At 47.3% G+C, this 14,267-nt stretch overlaps 1 protein-coding gene across 2 annotated transcripts in view; it reads right to left on the bottom strand.

Annotated features, from left to right (window-relative positions):
- The window catches only part of ube2kb (ubiquitin-conjugating enzyme E2Kb (UBC1 homolog, yeast)), a 137,376-nt gene that overhangs the window by 105,609 nt on the left and 17,500 nt on the right, over window positions 1-14,267 (bottom strand). For both annotated transcript variants that reach the window (XM_072496597.1, XM_072496595.1), the window contains exon 2: window positions 4,839-4,932. Coding sequence is in view for 1 of the 2 variants with exons in the window: in XM_072496595.1 (XP_072352696.1) it covers window positions 4,839-4,932 (94 nt within the window). In the remaining variant the exon portion in view is untranslated. The remainder of the gene's footprint in view (window positions 1-4,838; window positions 4,933-14,267) is intronic.

The following is a 14,267-nucleotide window of genomic DNA, read 5'->3' as shown; positions in this document are numbered from 1 at the left end:
ATGAACCCCTCTCTGAACCCAAACCTCAACACTTCCCAGAGGTAGCCCCACTCCACCCTATCGAAGGCCTTCTCCGTGTCCATCGCCGCCACTATCTCCGCCTCCCCCTCCACTGTAGACATCGTGATTACATTAAGGAGCCTCCGCACATTGGTATTCAGCTGCCTTCCCCGAACAAAACTAGTCTGGTCCTTGTGAATCACCCCCGGGACACAGTCCTCAATTCTGGTAGCCAACACCTTCGCTAACATCTTCGCGTCCATGTTGGAGAGAGATTGGCCTATACGACCCACACTGTAATGCGTCCTTGTCCCGCTTCAAGATCAGCGTCCTGGACATCGTCGGGCGTAGGGTCCCCCCCCCTCCCTCGCCTCATTGAAAGTCCTCACTAATAGAGGGCCCAGCAGGTCCATGTACTTACGGTAAAATTCCACTGGGAACCGATCTGGCCCAGGTGCCTTCCCCGCCTGCATATTCCCCAGCCCCTTAATCAGCTCCTCCAGCCCTACCGGTGGCCCCAAGCCCAACCACCTGCTACTCCTCCACCCTCGGGAACCTCAGTTGATCCAAAAATCGACGCATCCCCCTCCCCCCTCCGTCGGGGGCTCAGACCTATACAGCCCCTCATAAAAGTCTCTAAATACCCCATTTATTCCCACCGCACTCTGCACCGTTTTCCCCCCTTTATCCCCAACTCCCCCAATCTCTCTCACTGCCTCCCACTTCGAAGCTGGTGTACCAACATCCGGCTAGCCTTCTCCCCGTACTCATGCACCGCCGCTTGCACTTTCCACCACTGCACCTCTGCCTTCTTGGTGGTCAACAGGTCGAACTCGGCCTGGAGACTTCGTCGCTCCTGGAGTAGTCCCTCCTATCCACCCTTAAAATCCCTGCATCCACCCTTAAAATCGCCCCTACCAATCTCTCCCTCTCTCTCCTCTCCTTCTTCTTGTTGTGGGCCCTAGTGGAGATTAGCTCTCCCCTAATCACCGTCTTCAGCGCCTCCCAGACCACCCCCACCTCCCCATTATCGTTAGCCTCTAGATAGTTTTCAATATACCCCCGGATCCACCCGCTCACCTCCTCATCCGCCAGCAAGCCCACATCCAGGCGCCACAGCGGGCGCTGGTCCCTCTCCTCCCCTAGCTCCAGCCAATGCGGGGCATGGTCTGAGATGGCTATGGCCGAATACTCCGTGCCCTCCACCCTCGGAATTAGTGCCCTGCTCATAACGAAGAAGTCAATCCGGGAGTAGGCTTTATGGACTTGCGAAAAAAAAGAAAATTCCCTGGCCCCCGGCCTGACAAACCTCCATGGGTCCACTCCACCCATCTGGTCCATAAACCCCCTCAGCACCTTGGCTGCCGCCGGTCTCTTACCCGTCCTGGACCTGGAGCGGTCCAATGCTGGATCCAGTACCGTGTTGAAGTTCCCTCCCATTATCAAGCTCCCTGCCTCCAGGTCCGGAATCCGGCCCAACATGCACCGCATAAACCCGGCATCGTCCCAATTCGGGGCATATACATTCACTAATACCACCCGCACCCCCTGCAGCTTACCACTCACCATCACATACCTACCTCCATTGTCTGCCATGATGTTCAGCACCTCAAACGACACCCGTTTCCCCACCAAAATCGCCACCCCTCGATTCTTTGCGTCCAACCCCCGAGTGGAAAACCTGCCCTACCCATTCCTTTCTCAGCCTAACCTGATCTGCCACCCTCAAATGCGTCTCCTGGAGCATAACCACATCTGCCTTCAGTCCCTTTAGGTGCGCGAACACACAGGCCCTCTTGACCGGCCCGTTCAGGCCTCTCACATTCCAAGTTAACAGCCGGATCAGGGGGCTTCCCGCCCCCACACCCCCCCCTGCCGATTAGCCATCCCCTTTTCTAGGCCAGCCACGTGCCCGCGCCTCCCGCACTCTCAATTCCCCCAGCGGCAGAAACCCTCCCCGACTCTGAGCTCCAGCTCACCTTTGGCCAACGCAGCAGCAACCCAGTTCCCCCCTCCCCACCCCCCCTCTCTCCCCTCCAGCTAGGTCCCCCCCTAGCTGCGTTGCTCCCCCCATAGCACTCCCGTAAGTCAGCTAACTCCTGCTGACCCCGGCCACTCCATCGACCCCCCAGTGTGGTATTCTCCCCCCCCACCCCTCCTGTCCATCAGCGGGCGCTCCTCTCCAACACCGCCCTTCCCCCCTCCTTCCCTAGCGCAGGAAAAAGCCCACGCTTGCCATCAGACCGACCCCGCCCTCTCTGGCGCATCTCCCTTTTGCGGCCTAATCCCAACTCCCCCACCTCGGACCTCCCATCCCCCCTCCCACCAACGGGGCCCCGTCCTTCCAACCACCAACGCCCACACTCGCAAAACCCCCCCTTCGAACCAATTCACCCTACCCCACCCAGCACCCAAGGAAACAATACAGAACAGAACATCCCCCAAAGCACAGTACCCACAGTAGCCCCCCCCGTGACCTCCCGTCACAACCGACCCTCAGTCCGTGTCCAACTTTCCGGCCTGAATAAAGGTCCACGCCTCCTCCGGCGTCTCAAAGTAATGGTGCCGGTCCTTAAACGTGACCCACAGTCGCGCCGGCTGCAGCATCCCAAATTCACCCCCTTCCGATGCAGAGCCGCCTTAGCCAGATTGTACCCGGCCCTCTTCTTGGCCACCTCCGTGCTCCAGTCCTGGTATATACGGACCTCGGCATTCTCCAACCTGCTGCTCCGCTCCTTTTTTGCCCATCTTAGAACACACTCCCTGTCCACCAAGCGGTGGAGCCGCACCAATACCGTCCGCGGCGGCTCGTTAGACTTGGGCCTCCTCGCCAGGACTTGGTGGGCCCCATCCAGCTCCAGGGGCCTCGGGAAGGCACGTGTTCAGCATCGTGACCACATATGCGCCAGCATCCGACCCCTCCACTCTCTCCGGGAGATCCAGAATCTGCAGATTCTTCCTCCTCGACCGATTCTCCATGTCCTCGAACTTCTCCTGCCATTTCTTATGCAGCGCCTCGTGCGCCTCCACCTTCACCGCCAGGCCCAATATCTCGTCCTCATTCTCCGAGGCCTTCTGCTGCACCTCCCGGATCGCCGCCCCTTGGGCCTTTTGGGTATCGACCAGCTTGTCGATCGAAGCCTTCATCGGCTCCAGCAGCTCGGCTTTCAATTCCGTTAAGCAGCGCTTGAGAAACTCCTGCTGCTCTTGCACCCACTGCGCCCAAGCTGCCTGGTCTCCACCCGCCGCCATCTTAGCTTTCCTCCCTCGCACTTTTTCGCTGCTCCACTCCTGGTCCAATCCATTCAGTGCCGGGGAAATCATACTGTCACCTTCCCACACAGGGAACCGTTGAACAAATGCCGCTGGGGCACCTCAAAAGAGCCGAAAAGTCAGTTTCTGGCGGGAGCTACCGAACGTGCAACTTAGCTCAGCATAGCTTCAAACTGAAGTGTTGCATTACATCTTCAAAAGCGAGATGTGGGGTAAGCTTCCCCTCCCATTATAACTCCCTTTGCAGCTGGAACCTTTGATATTAAAAAATATATCTTCTTAGTTGCAGAAGGCAAAAGACAACTGTCAACAGGGCAGATTGTGCATTTCTCGGATGCCGTGTCGCTTGGGATCTACAGCATTGTGACATGCTACCAGAGATATTGCTTCAATTACTTCTGGAATAATCTGTTTGACAGCATTCTGCCAATGTTTGATTGAATAGCCACTGAAAAATTGTTAATTATGCTAATACTTTCTGTGACTGTTGAACACCCCATAAAATGAGTCGAAGACGGACAAAACCATCCACCAAACAATTCCTGAAAGTGAAATTTGGGCCATGCTCAAAGCTTTGACAAAAATGCCATCCAGACTCGAAACATTAGCTCCCTTTTCTCTCCACAGATGACCTGCTGAGATTGCCCAGTATTTTCTGCTTGTTTCAGTGGAAAAGCTCCATTTTCCCCAGCACCTCTATGATTGATTGAACAAAATAATTTAATGAGATAATCTATTTTTGGTGATGTTGATTGAGAAATAAATGTTGGCCAGGGCACAGAGAATTCCCTTGCTATTTGAATAGTGCCAGAGAATCTTTTACCTACACCCAAGAAGGCACATAGTATATCAAAAGTCAGCATTGCCATCAGTGCAATAAGTCTTCAGGAATGCACAGAAAAGTCAGTCTACATTAAATTCTGTTAGCACTGATCACAATTTCCTCAAAAAACTGAACTGAAGCACAACTCGCCCTTTACAAATCCATGCTGTTACCGATTACCCCATATTTTTTAAGGTATATATTAATTTCCGTGTCTGTTCTGGACCCTAGACACTCACCCACATTAGAAATTAGATTAATTGGCCTATGGTAGATTAATTGGCCTCTGGTGTGCAGGATTATCCTTTCTGGCCTTTCTTAATAGGGAACTAACATTTGCCATCCGCCAGCCCTTTGGATTAATTCAGATTTTCAAAGAATCCTGGAAAATGATGGGTAGTGTCTCTGACCCTTCTCAAATATCTTTCAATATCTTTGGACATGTACCATCTGGGCCGAATGACTTCTACATTTTAGACACCCTTATTTAAAAACACATGTGAGCTATCACTAGGTCTTCCCAACAAGTTACATCTTAAGCTAGTTTAAAATTCAATTCCAATAATTTAACAAACATTTTTTCTACAAAGTTGAATTGTTGAAGAATTACCTTTTGTCTCTACGAACCTTCAGGAAAGAATTTTGATATTCTTCACTTATAGAATAGAATACAAATATATTGATTTAAATTACACTTTAATGTTCATAGTTAACATTTTGCAGAATATCACTGGCTAATTACCTTCGTACGGTGTGTCAGGAGGCCCTGCAATCTCTCCCCTCAATTCTGTAAAGTTTTCATCTACGAGTTCCACTTTTATCTGATTCTTGCTGGTCTTAAAAAGAAAAAAAAAGCACAGGATAGATGAAGTTCCAAAACAATACAGTAACATTTGCATTTAATTAACTTTTTCTTCTTCTCTCTCTATCTATCTATATATATATATCTATATATATATATATCTATATATATGTGTATTTTTACTCTGAAATATTCAAGAGGTAACTTTTTAAAAATGTACTTGGGAGTTGCATTGCTTTTGCATTAATGTTGGTCAGAGGCTCTGTGGAGACTTGGATTACATTAAATTGAACTTTAAAAATTGACCAACTAAATCAGAAAAAACAGTAAAAAGGGTACAAAATCAAAGATCCCTTGACCATTTCACCTTTCGGGATATTCTAGCCACGTAAATACGTTTTACTATCAACATTTACAAGCTTCAAACTTCTTCAAAAATATTCTGCTCTTCTATTCTTACATCCAAAGTGAATAACCTCACACTTCACCACATTATATTCCATCTGTCAATGGGCAGTAGTGGCACAGTGGCTAGCAATACTGCCTCACAGCACAAAGGACCTGGGTTCAATCCCGGCCCACTGTCCGTGTGGAGTTTGCACATTCTCCCCTTGTCTGCATGGTTCTCACCCCCACAAACCCAAAAAGATGTGTAGGATCGGTGAATTGGCCAAGCTAAGTTATCCCTTAATTGGAAAAAAAATTATTTTAACAAATAAAATAGTGAAAACGTATTTTAATGTTACCCCTAGTAAGTCTGAGAAACCTGCTGCAGTCCACCTGCCACCTTGTTGCCCACTCATTTAAACCTGACTATCTGTTTGCAGAGTCTGTGTGTCCTTGCAAGTTACATTTTCACCTAGCTTTGTATCATCAGCAAAGTTATTACATTATGTGGCTTCGTCTTGATTGTAAATAGCTGAGGTTCTAGTTGATCTTTGTGCCATACCATGAGCCTGCCAACTTGAAAATGCCCAATATATCCCCAATCTATCCATTCTAATATATTACCCCACCTCCATGAGCCCTTGTCTTGCATATTAACCTTTTGTGTGATACCTTATCTAATGTCTTTTGAAAGTTCAAGCATACATCTACTAGTTCCCCGAGCTTAATAGTTACATCCTCGCAAAACGTTATACACTTGTCAAGTATGATTTCCCTTTCACGAAACCACTTGACACTGTTTAATCATATTATGATTTTCGAAGTGTTAAGACTTCCCAGATAACAGATTCTAGCATTTTCTTTGACGACTGATGTCAGACTAACTAGCCTGTAGTGTCCTGTATACTCTTTTGTTCAAATAAATTTAGTGTACCCAATTAATTTTTCCCCCCAATTAAGGGGCAATTTAGCATTGCCAATCCACCTAACCTGCACATCTTTGGGTTGTGGGGGTGAAACCCACACAAACACAGGGAGAAGTGACCTGTACACTCTTGCCCTCCTTTTGTGAATAGGAAGAATATGATCATACTTGGTTGAGCTGCTGGACCTCATGCATCCCTGTTTAGTGCCCAACATGAGATATAGCCTCATCTTTCACATGGGAATATACTGAGCACTGATGACACCTCTACAGCCAGCAACTGTTCATGAATGAGGAAAAATACAGTATATCTGATCTTGCAGCAATTTATTTAACCATTAATAACCTTCGAAAGAGGGGCGGCATGTGGCGCAGTGGTTAGCACTGGGACTGTGGTGCTGAGGACCCGGGTTTGAATCCCGACCCTGGGTCACTGTCCGTATGGAGTTTGCACACTCTCCCCATGTCTGCATGGGTTTAACCCCCACAACCCAAAGATGTGCAGGTTAGGTGGATTGGCCATGCCAAATTGCCCCTTATTGGAGAAAAAAATAATTGGGTACTCTAAATTTATTTTTAAAACCTTCTAAAGGATTGCAGAAAATAGGTAAACTTAGAATGCACTCGTGCGACATTGATAGGCAAACTATCGGATTTGGAGGCTTGATTTGCACAGCCATCTGAAAAACGAATCTGGCCCCGTGGGGATTAAGTTGGTTGTGTGCACATTGTGATTTTGTAAACAGCTAGGTACATTTTGGGGAATTTAATTTATTTTAAAACAGGAAGCAAGACATCCAACAAGGCAACAACATTCAGGGTTCTTAAAGATAGTTGCTCACTCGTCCTGGGGTCAAAGATTTGCGAATTAGGATTGAGACTATTTATAATAGATTCTAGTAATTTCCCGACTACTGATGTAAGATCTTTTCATAGATCATAGAATTTACAGTGCAGGAGGCCATTCAGCCCATCGAGTCTGCACCGGCTCTTGGAACGAGCACCCGACCCAAGGTCAACACCTCCACCCTATCCCCATAACCCAGTAACCCCACCCAACACTAAGGGCAATTTTGGACACCAAGGGCAATTTATCATGGCCAATCCACCTAACCTGCACATCTTTGGACTGTGGGAGGGAACCGGAGCACCCGGAGGAAACCCACGCACACACGGGGAGGATGTGCAGACTCCGCACAGACAGTGACCCAAGCCGGAATCGAACCTGGGACCCTGGAGCTGTGAAGCAATTGTGCTATCCACAATGCTACCGTGCTGCCCCCATTTTCTCTCTCCCTACCTTCTTAAATAGTGGGATGGTATTTGCTACCTTCCAATATGCAGGAGCCATTCCAGAATCCATAGAATTTTGGAAGATGATCACCAATGATCCACTATCTTTACAGAAATGTTTTTCGACACTCTGGGATATATATCAGGTCCCGGGGACATATCAATTTTCAGTCCCATTGATTTCTCCAACACAGCCTCCTTACTCATACTAATTTCCTTCAACTCCTCATTCACCCTAGTTCCTTGGATCTCTACATCTGGGAGATTTTCTGTATCTTCCTTAGTGAAAACAGACACAACATATTCATTTAGCTTCTCTGTTCCCCTTTAGGAATTCTCCCGACTCTGCCTGTAATTGACGCGCATTTATCTTGGCCAAATGCCTGCTTTTTACATATAGAAGCTTTTACAGCCCGTTTATTATGTTTCTTGCGAGACTGCATTTATATTCTATTTTCCCGTTTTAAAAAATCAGTTTCTCAGCCTCCTCTTTCTGTATTCTAAAAATCTTCCAATCCTCAAGTTTCAACTGTACGGGTGAGGTGTCGAAGGCGGTCGTCTGGGAGGCTCTAAAGACAGTGGTGAGGGGGGAGGTGATCTTGTTTAAGGCCAGGGTGGACAAAGAGGAGAGGTTGGAGCGGCAGAGGGTAATAGATGAGATGTTGGAGGTAGATAGGAGTTATGCAGAGGATGGGGACCCAGCAAAGCTGGAAAAGAGGAAGGAACTACAGGCAAGCTTTGACTGACTATCTACCAGGAAGGTGGTGCGCCAACTGAGACGAGCAAGGGGTGCAGTTTACGAACATGGAGATAAGGCTGTTAAGCAGGTCAGCTCCGGAGGGAAGCAGCGGCAAGGGAAATTGTGCAGGTGAGGGATAGGGCAGGGAAATTGGTGGTGGCGCCGGATCTGATTGACAAGGTTTTTGAGGAATTTTATGAGGGGTTGTACAGGTCAGAGCCATCCGGGGGAGATCGTGAGATGCAGGAATTTCTAGATGGGTTGGAGTACCCGAGGTTAGGGGAAGGGGACAGGGCTACATTAGAAGGAGCGATAGTGGAGCAGGAGATGACGGATGTGATTGGGAGAATACAGTCAGGGAAGATGGCAGGGCCGGATGGGTTTCTGGTGGAATATTATAAAAAATTCAAAGATAAGCTGGCACCCCTGATGGTGGGGATGTTTGAAGAGGCGATAGGGAAGGGGATGTTACCACAAACCTTGGGGCAGGCATCGATTTCCCTGTTGCTAAAAAAAGATAAGGATCCGACGGAGTGTGGGTCGTACAGGCCCATATCATTTCTGAACGTGGACGCAAAAGTATTGGTGAAGGTACTGGCGGGTACGCTGGAGGAGTGCCTCCTGAAGCTGATAGGTGAAGATCAGACGGGGTTCGTGAAAGGGAGGCAGCTCTTTTCAAACATTAGAAGGGTATTGAACGTCGTTATGGCACCGGCAGAGGGAAAGGAAACTGAGGTGGTTGTGGCATTGGACGCCGAGAAGGCATTCGATCAGGTAGAATGGGGGTACTTGATGGCAGTTCTGGAGCGGTTTGGGATTGGACCAAGATTTGTGAATTGGGTAAAGCCCATATAAGGTGCTGAGGGCGAGTGTCCGCACAAACATCAGCTCGAGATACTTTTCTCTCCACTGTGGGACTAGGCAGGGATGTCCTATGACCCCCCCCTGCTGTTTGCACTCGCGACTGAGCCGTTGGCCATCGCATTAAGAAGTTCGGGGGTATGGAAAGGAATAGTGCAGGGGGGGGATAGAGCATTGGGTGTCCTTATATGCCGATGACTTGCTGTTGTACGTGTCGGAACCGAGTGTATCGATAGGGGGACTATTGGAGCTGCTTCGAGTGTTTGGGTCTTTCTCGGGGTACAAGCTGAATCTAGACAAGAGTGATTATTTTGTGGTATCTCGGCCAGGTGTGGGGGCAGGGGTGGGGGGGGGGGCTGCCTTCCATAGGGCAGGGACTCACTTTAGGTACCTGGGGGTGCAGGTTGCCCGGGAGTGAGGGGTGCTCCGCAGGTACAACATTTCTAGTTTGGTGGGGAGAGTGAAAGCTGATCTGGCAAGGTGGGATGGTCTCCCTCTGTCACTGGCGGGTTGGGTACAGGCGATTAAAATAAACGTGTTGCCACGATTTCTGTTTATTTTTCAATGCCTGCCGATTTTCCTGCCAAAGGCTTTTTTCAGAGAAATTGAGGGAAGGATTACGTCGTTCATATGGGGAGGGAAGGTAGCCAGAGTTAGAAAGGCGCTACTTCAGAGGGGAAGGCAGGCAGAGGGTTTAGGTCTTTCGAACCTGATGTATTACTACTGGGCGGCGAATGTGGAGAAGGTGCGGAGCTGGGTAAGACGTGTTGATTCCCAGTGGGTCAGAATGGAGGAGAGTTTGTGCAGGGGGTCGGGATTGAAAGCACTGGCAACAGCGCCGTTCCCGATAGCCCCGGGGAAGTACTCAGGGAGTCTGGTAATAATAGCTTCATTGAGAATTTGGAGGCAGTTTCGCCAACACTTCGGGTTGGGGGCAGGGTCAAGGGAAATGCCGATTTGGGGGGAAACCACAGATTTGAGCCAGGGAGGTGGGATGGAAATTTTCAGAAATGGGAGGAGAAGGGGATTAAGACACTGAAGGATTTGTTTCTTAGGGGTCGGTTTGCAGGATTGAAGGAGTTGGAAGCGAAGTATGGGCTGGAGCAGGGGGAAATGTTTAGATACATGCAGGTTCAAGATTTTGCCAGAAAGGAGATACAGAACTTCCCGGAGGATCCGGCCTCCACATTGCTGGAGGAGGTGCTGACGACAGGGGGACTGGAGAAGGGAGCAGTGTCAGCGGTCTACGGAGCTATTTTGGAGGAGGAGAAGGCACCGTGGAAGGGACCAAAGCAAGGGAGGAAGAGGTGGGAGAGGATATGGAGGAAGGTTCTGGTGTGAGGTGCTCCGGAGAGTGAATGCCTCCACCTCGTGCGCGAGGTTGGGGCTGATACAGCTGAAGGTGGTATACAGAGCACTTTCAAGAACTGGATAACATCGAACATTAGTTTGGGGGGGGGGGGGCAGTGGATGTTAATGGTGGCCATGGGTGATTCCGGATTCCTTTTTGTCAGTTGTTTATGTGAACATGTGGGCGAATGTTTTGGGTTTGGTGGGAGGATGGGATTGTTGTTATCGATATGGGGACTGACATACTTGTTACTGATTATTGTTTATTACTGATTATTGTTTATTGTTGGTGGGTGTAAATTTGGGAGAAAATGGAAAAAACGAGGAGAATAAAGAAATATATATATTTTTTTTTTAAAAGTTTACTACTATTTCTGGCAACTTTCGAAGCATGGATTAAGGATTGCTAATAGACAGAAAACAGTAGGAATAAACAGGTCATTCTTACGTTGGCAGGCTAGTGGGGTACAGCAAGGATCAGTCCATGGCCCCAGCTGTTCACAATATACATCAATGATTTGGATGCAGGATCAAATGTAATATTTCTAAGTTCACGGATGATAAATAGCTACGTGGGAAAGTGTGTTGCGAAGGACATGGAAAGCAGCTGCAGGAGGATCTGGACAGACTTAGTGAGTGGACAAGAACATGGCAGATGGAATATAAGGTGGAAAAATGTGAGGTTCCCACTTTGGTAGAGGAACAGATGTGCACACTATTTCCTAAATGGTAAGAAATTAGAAAGCGAACATGTACAAAGGGGCCTGGTGTTCTTGTCAATAAGTCACCGAAGGCCAACATGCAGGTGCAGCAAGCAATTAGGAAGGTGAATGGAATCCAATTAGGAAGGTGAATGGAAGGTGAATGGAATGATAGCCTTTATTGCAAGAGGATTTGAGTACAGGAGTAATGAAATCTTGCTTCAATTGCATAGAAGCTTGGTTAGACCACACGAGGAATACGATGTGCGGTTTTGGTCCCGTTACCTCAGGAAGGATATTATGGTCATTGAGGTGTATAACAAAGGTTGTTCCGGGATGGCGGGTCTGTCTTATGAAAAGAAATTGGGCAAACTGGGCCTGTATTCTCTAGAGTTTCAAAGAACTAGAGGTGATCTCATGGAAACCTACAAATACTTAAAGGAATAGACAGGCTAGATTGACTCCCTTGATTGGAGTCCAGAAACAGGGGACACAATTTCAATACAAGGGGGAAGCCACTCAGGACTGAGATGAGAAATCTCTTTGCACAGGGGGTTGTGAATCTTTGGAATTCTCCACCCCAGAAGGCCATGGAAGCTCAGTCACCGAGAAGATTTAAGATGGAGATTGCTAGATTTCTAATTAACAATAACGTAAAGGGTTAGGGGGATAGTGTGGGTAAAAGGCATTAAAGCATCCACATCGACAGGCTTGATGGGCTAAATGGCATACTCCTGTTCCTATGATCCCACCTACCAAGCACTGTTTAGGCAAACAGGTCTGCAAATCAACTCCATCTGCTACTGGCCCTCTTTCCACACTTTCTTTGACATTGTTACAAGGCAAAGCAGTAATTCTGAAAACAGTATGTGTCTGCAGCTTAAAACAACAACAAAAAGAGGGAAAGTGAAATTATGGGGCCCTTGTTTCCACAAAATATTTAGAAAAAAAAACATAAGAGTTCATCTAACACATTGTGTAAATATTAAATCACAGCTGACAAATATTTACGTGCATCATCCGCCATTTTCTGCTGATTATTCTGACCTTGAGAGTAGCCTCGCCTCTTCTGAAGAGATTCTGGGGGGGGGGGGGGGGGGGGGGGTGAACAGCCAGTGGTCGTGGTACACATCGGTACAAACGACATAGGTAAAATAAGGGATGAGGTCCTAAAAGCAGAATACAAGGAGCTAGGAAGAAAGTTAAGAAGTCGGACCTCGAAGGTAGTGATCTCAGGATTACTACCGGTGCCACGTGCTAGTCAGAGTAGAAATGACAGGATATACAGGATAAATACGTGGCTGAAGGGATGGTGTCAGGGGTAGGGTTTCAGATTCCTGGGACATTGGGACCGGTTCTGGGGGAGGTGGGACCTGTACAAACTGGACGGGTTACACCTGGGCAGGACTGGAACAGATGTCCTAGGGGGCTATTTGCTAGAGCGGTTGGGGAGTGTTTAAACTAATATGGCAGGGGGATGGGAAACGATGCAGGAAGTCGGAAGGTAGTAAAACAAGGGCAGAAACAAAAGGCAGTAAGGGGGAAATGGTAAGGCAGAGAAGCCATAGTCAAAAATCAAAAAGGGCGACAGTACAAGGTACAGTGACTGAGGGGAGCTCAGTGAATAGGCCCAGTAAAGGAATAAAACGGGAAGTGAAAACATTAATGGTAAGCGACGCGGCAGGTTGTTACATGAAGATATGGGTTCAACGACAAGGAAAATTAGGAGAAACATTAAGAGGAAAAATAACTTAGGAGAGGTTACTGGTCAAGGTGTTAAGATTCAAAAGAGAGGTATAAAAGCCAACGTAAGTGTACTTTACCTGAATGCGCGTAGTATTCGGAATAAGGGAAATGAGTTAATAGCGCAAATCATCGTGAATGACTATGATTTAGTGGCCATTACTGAAACATGGTTAAAGGATGGTCACGACTGGGAGTTAAATATCCAAAGGTATCAAACTATTCGGAAGGACAGAGTGGATGGTAAAGGAGGTGGTGTAGCACTGTTATTTAAGGATGACATCCGGGCAATAGTAAGGGATGACATCGGTGCTATGGAGGATAAAGTTGAATCCATTTGGGTGGAAATCAGGAATAGTAAGGCGAAAAAGTTATTGATAGGAGTAGTCTATAGACCACCAAATAGTAACATTATGGTGGGGCAGGCAATAAACAAAGAAATAACTGATGCATGTAGAAATGGTACAGCAGTTATCATGGGGGATTTTAATCTACATGTCGATTGGTTTAACCAGGTCGGTCAAGGCAGCCTTGAGGAGGAGTTTATAGAATGTATCCGCGAAAGTTTCCTAGAACAGTATGTAATGGAACCTACGAGGGAACAAGCGGTCCTAGATCTGGTCCTGTGTAATGAGACAGGATTGATTAACAATCTCATAGTTAGGGATCCTCTCGGAAGGAGTGATCATAATATGGTGGAATTTAAAATACAGATGGAGGGTGAGAAGGTAAAATCAAACACTCGTGTTTTGTGCTTAAACAAAGGAAATTACAATGGGATGAGAGAAGTCTAAGGTAGACTGGGAGCAAAGACTTTATGGTGAAACAGTTGAGGAACAGTGGAGAACCTTCCAAGCGATTTTTCACAGTGCTCAGCAAAGGTTTATACCAACAAAAAGGAAGGACGGTAAAAAGAGGGACAATCGACCGTGGATATCTAAGGAAATAAGGGAGAGTATCAAATTGAAGGAAAAAGCATACAAAGTGGCAAAGATTAGAGGGAGACTAGAAGACTGGGAAATCTTTAGGGGGGCAACAGAATCTACTAAAAAAGCTATAAAGAAGAGAAAGTTAGATGAGAGTAAACTTGCTCAGAATATAAATCCAGACAATAAAGGTTTCTACAAATATATAAAACAAAAAAAGAGTGGCTAAGGTAAATATTGGTCCTTTAGAGGATGAGAAGGGAGATTTAATAATGGGAGATGAGGAAATGGCTAAGGAACTGAACAGGTTTTTTGGGGTCGGTCTTCACAGTGGAAGACACAAATAACATGGCAGTGATTGATGGAAATGAGGCTATGACAGCTGAGGACCTTGAGATGATTGTTATCACTAAGGAAGTAGTGATGGGCAAACTAATGGGGCTA

This window comes from Scyliorhinus torazame, chromosome 3 (genome assembly GCF_047496885.1).
Source record: "Scyliorhinus torazame isolate Kashiwa2021f chromosome 3, sScyTor2.1, whole genome shotgun sequence".
In the NCBI taxonomy this organism is placed as follows: Eukaryota; Metazoa; Chordata; class Chondrichthyes; order Carcharhiniformes; family Scyliorhinidae; genus Scyliorhinus; species Scyliorhinus torazame.
The sequence above is the reverse complement of the archived record's forward strand: the minus strand, read 5'-3'. Positions and strand labels throughout refer to the sequence as shown.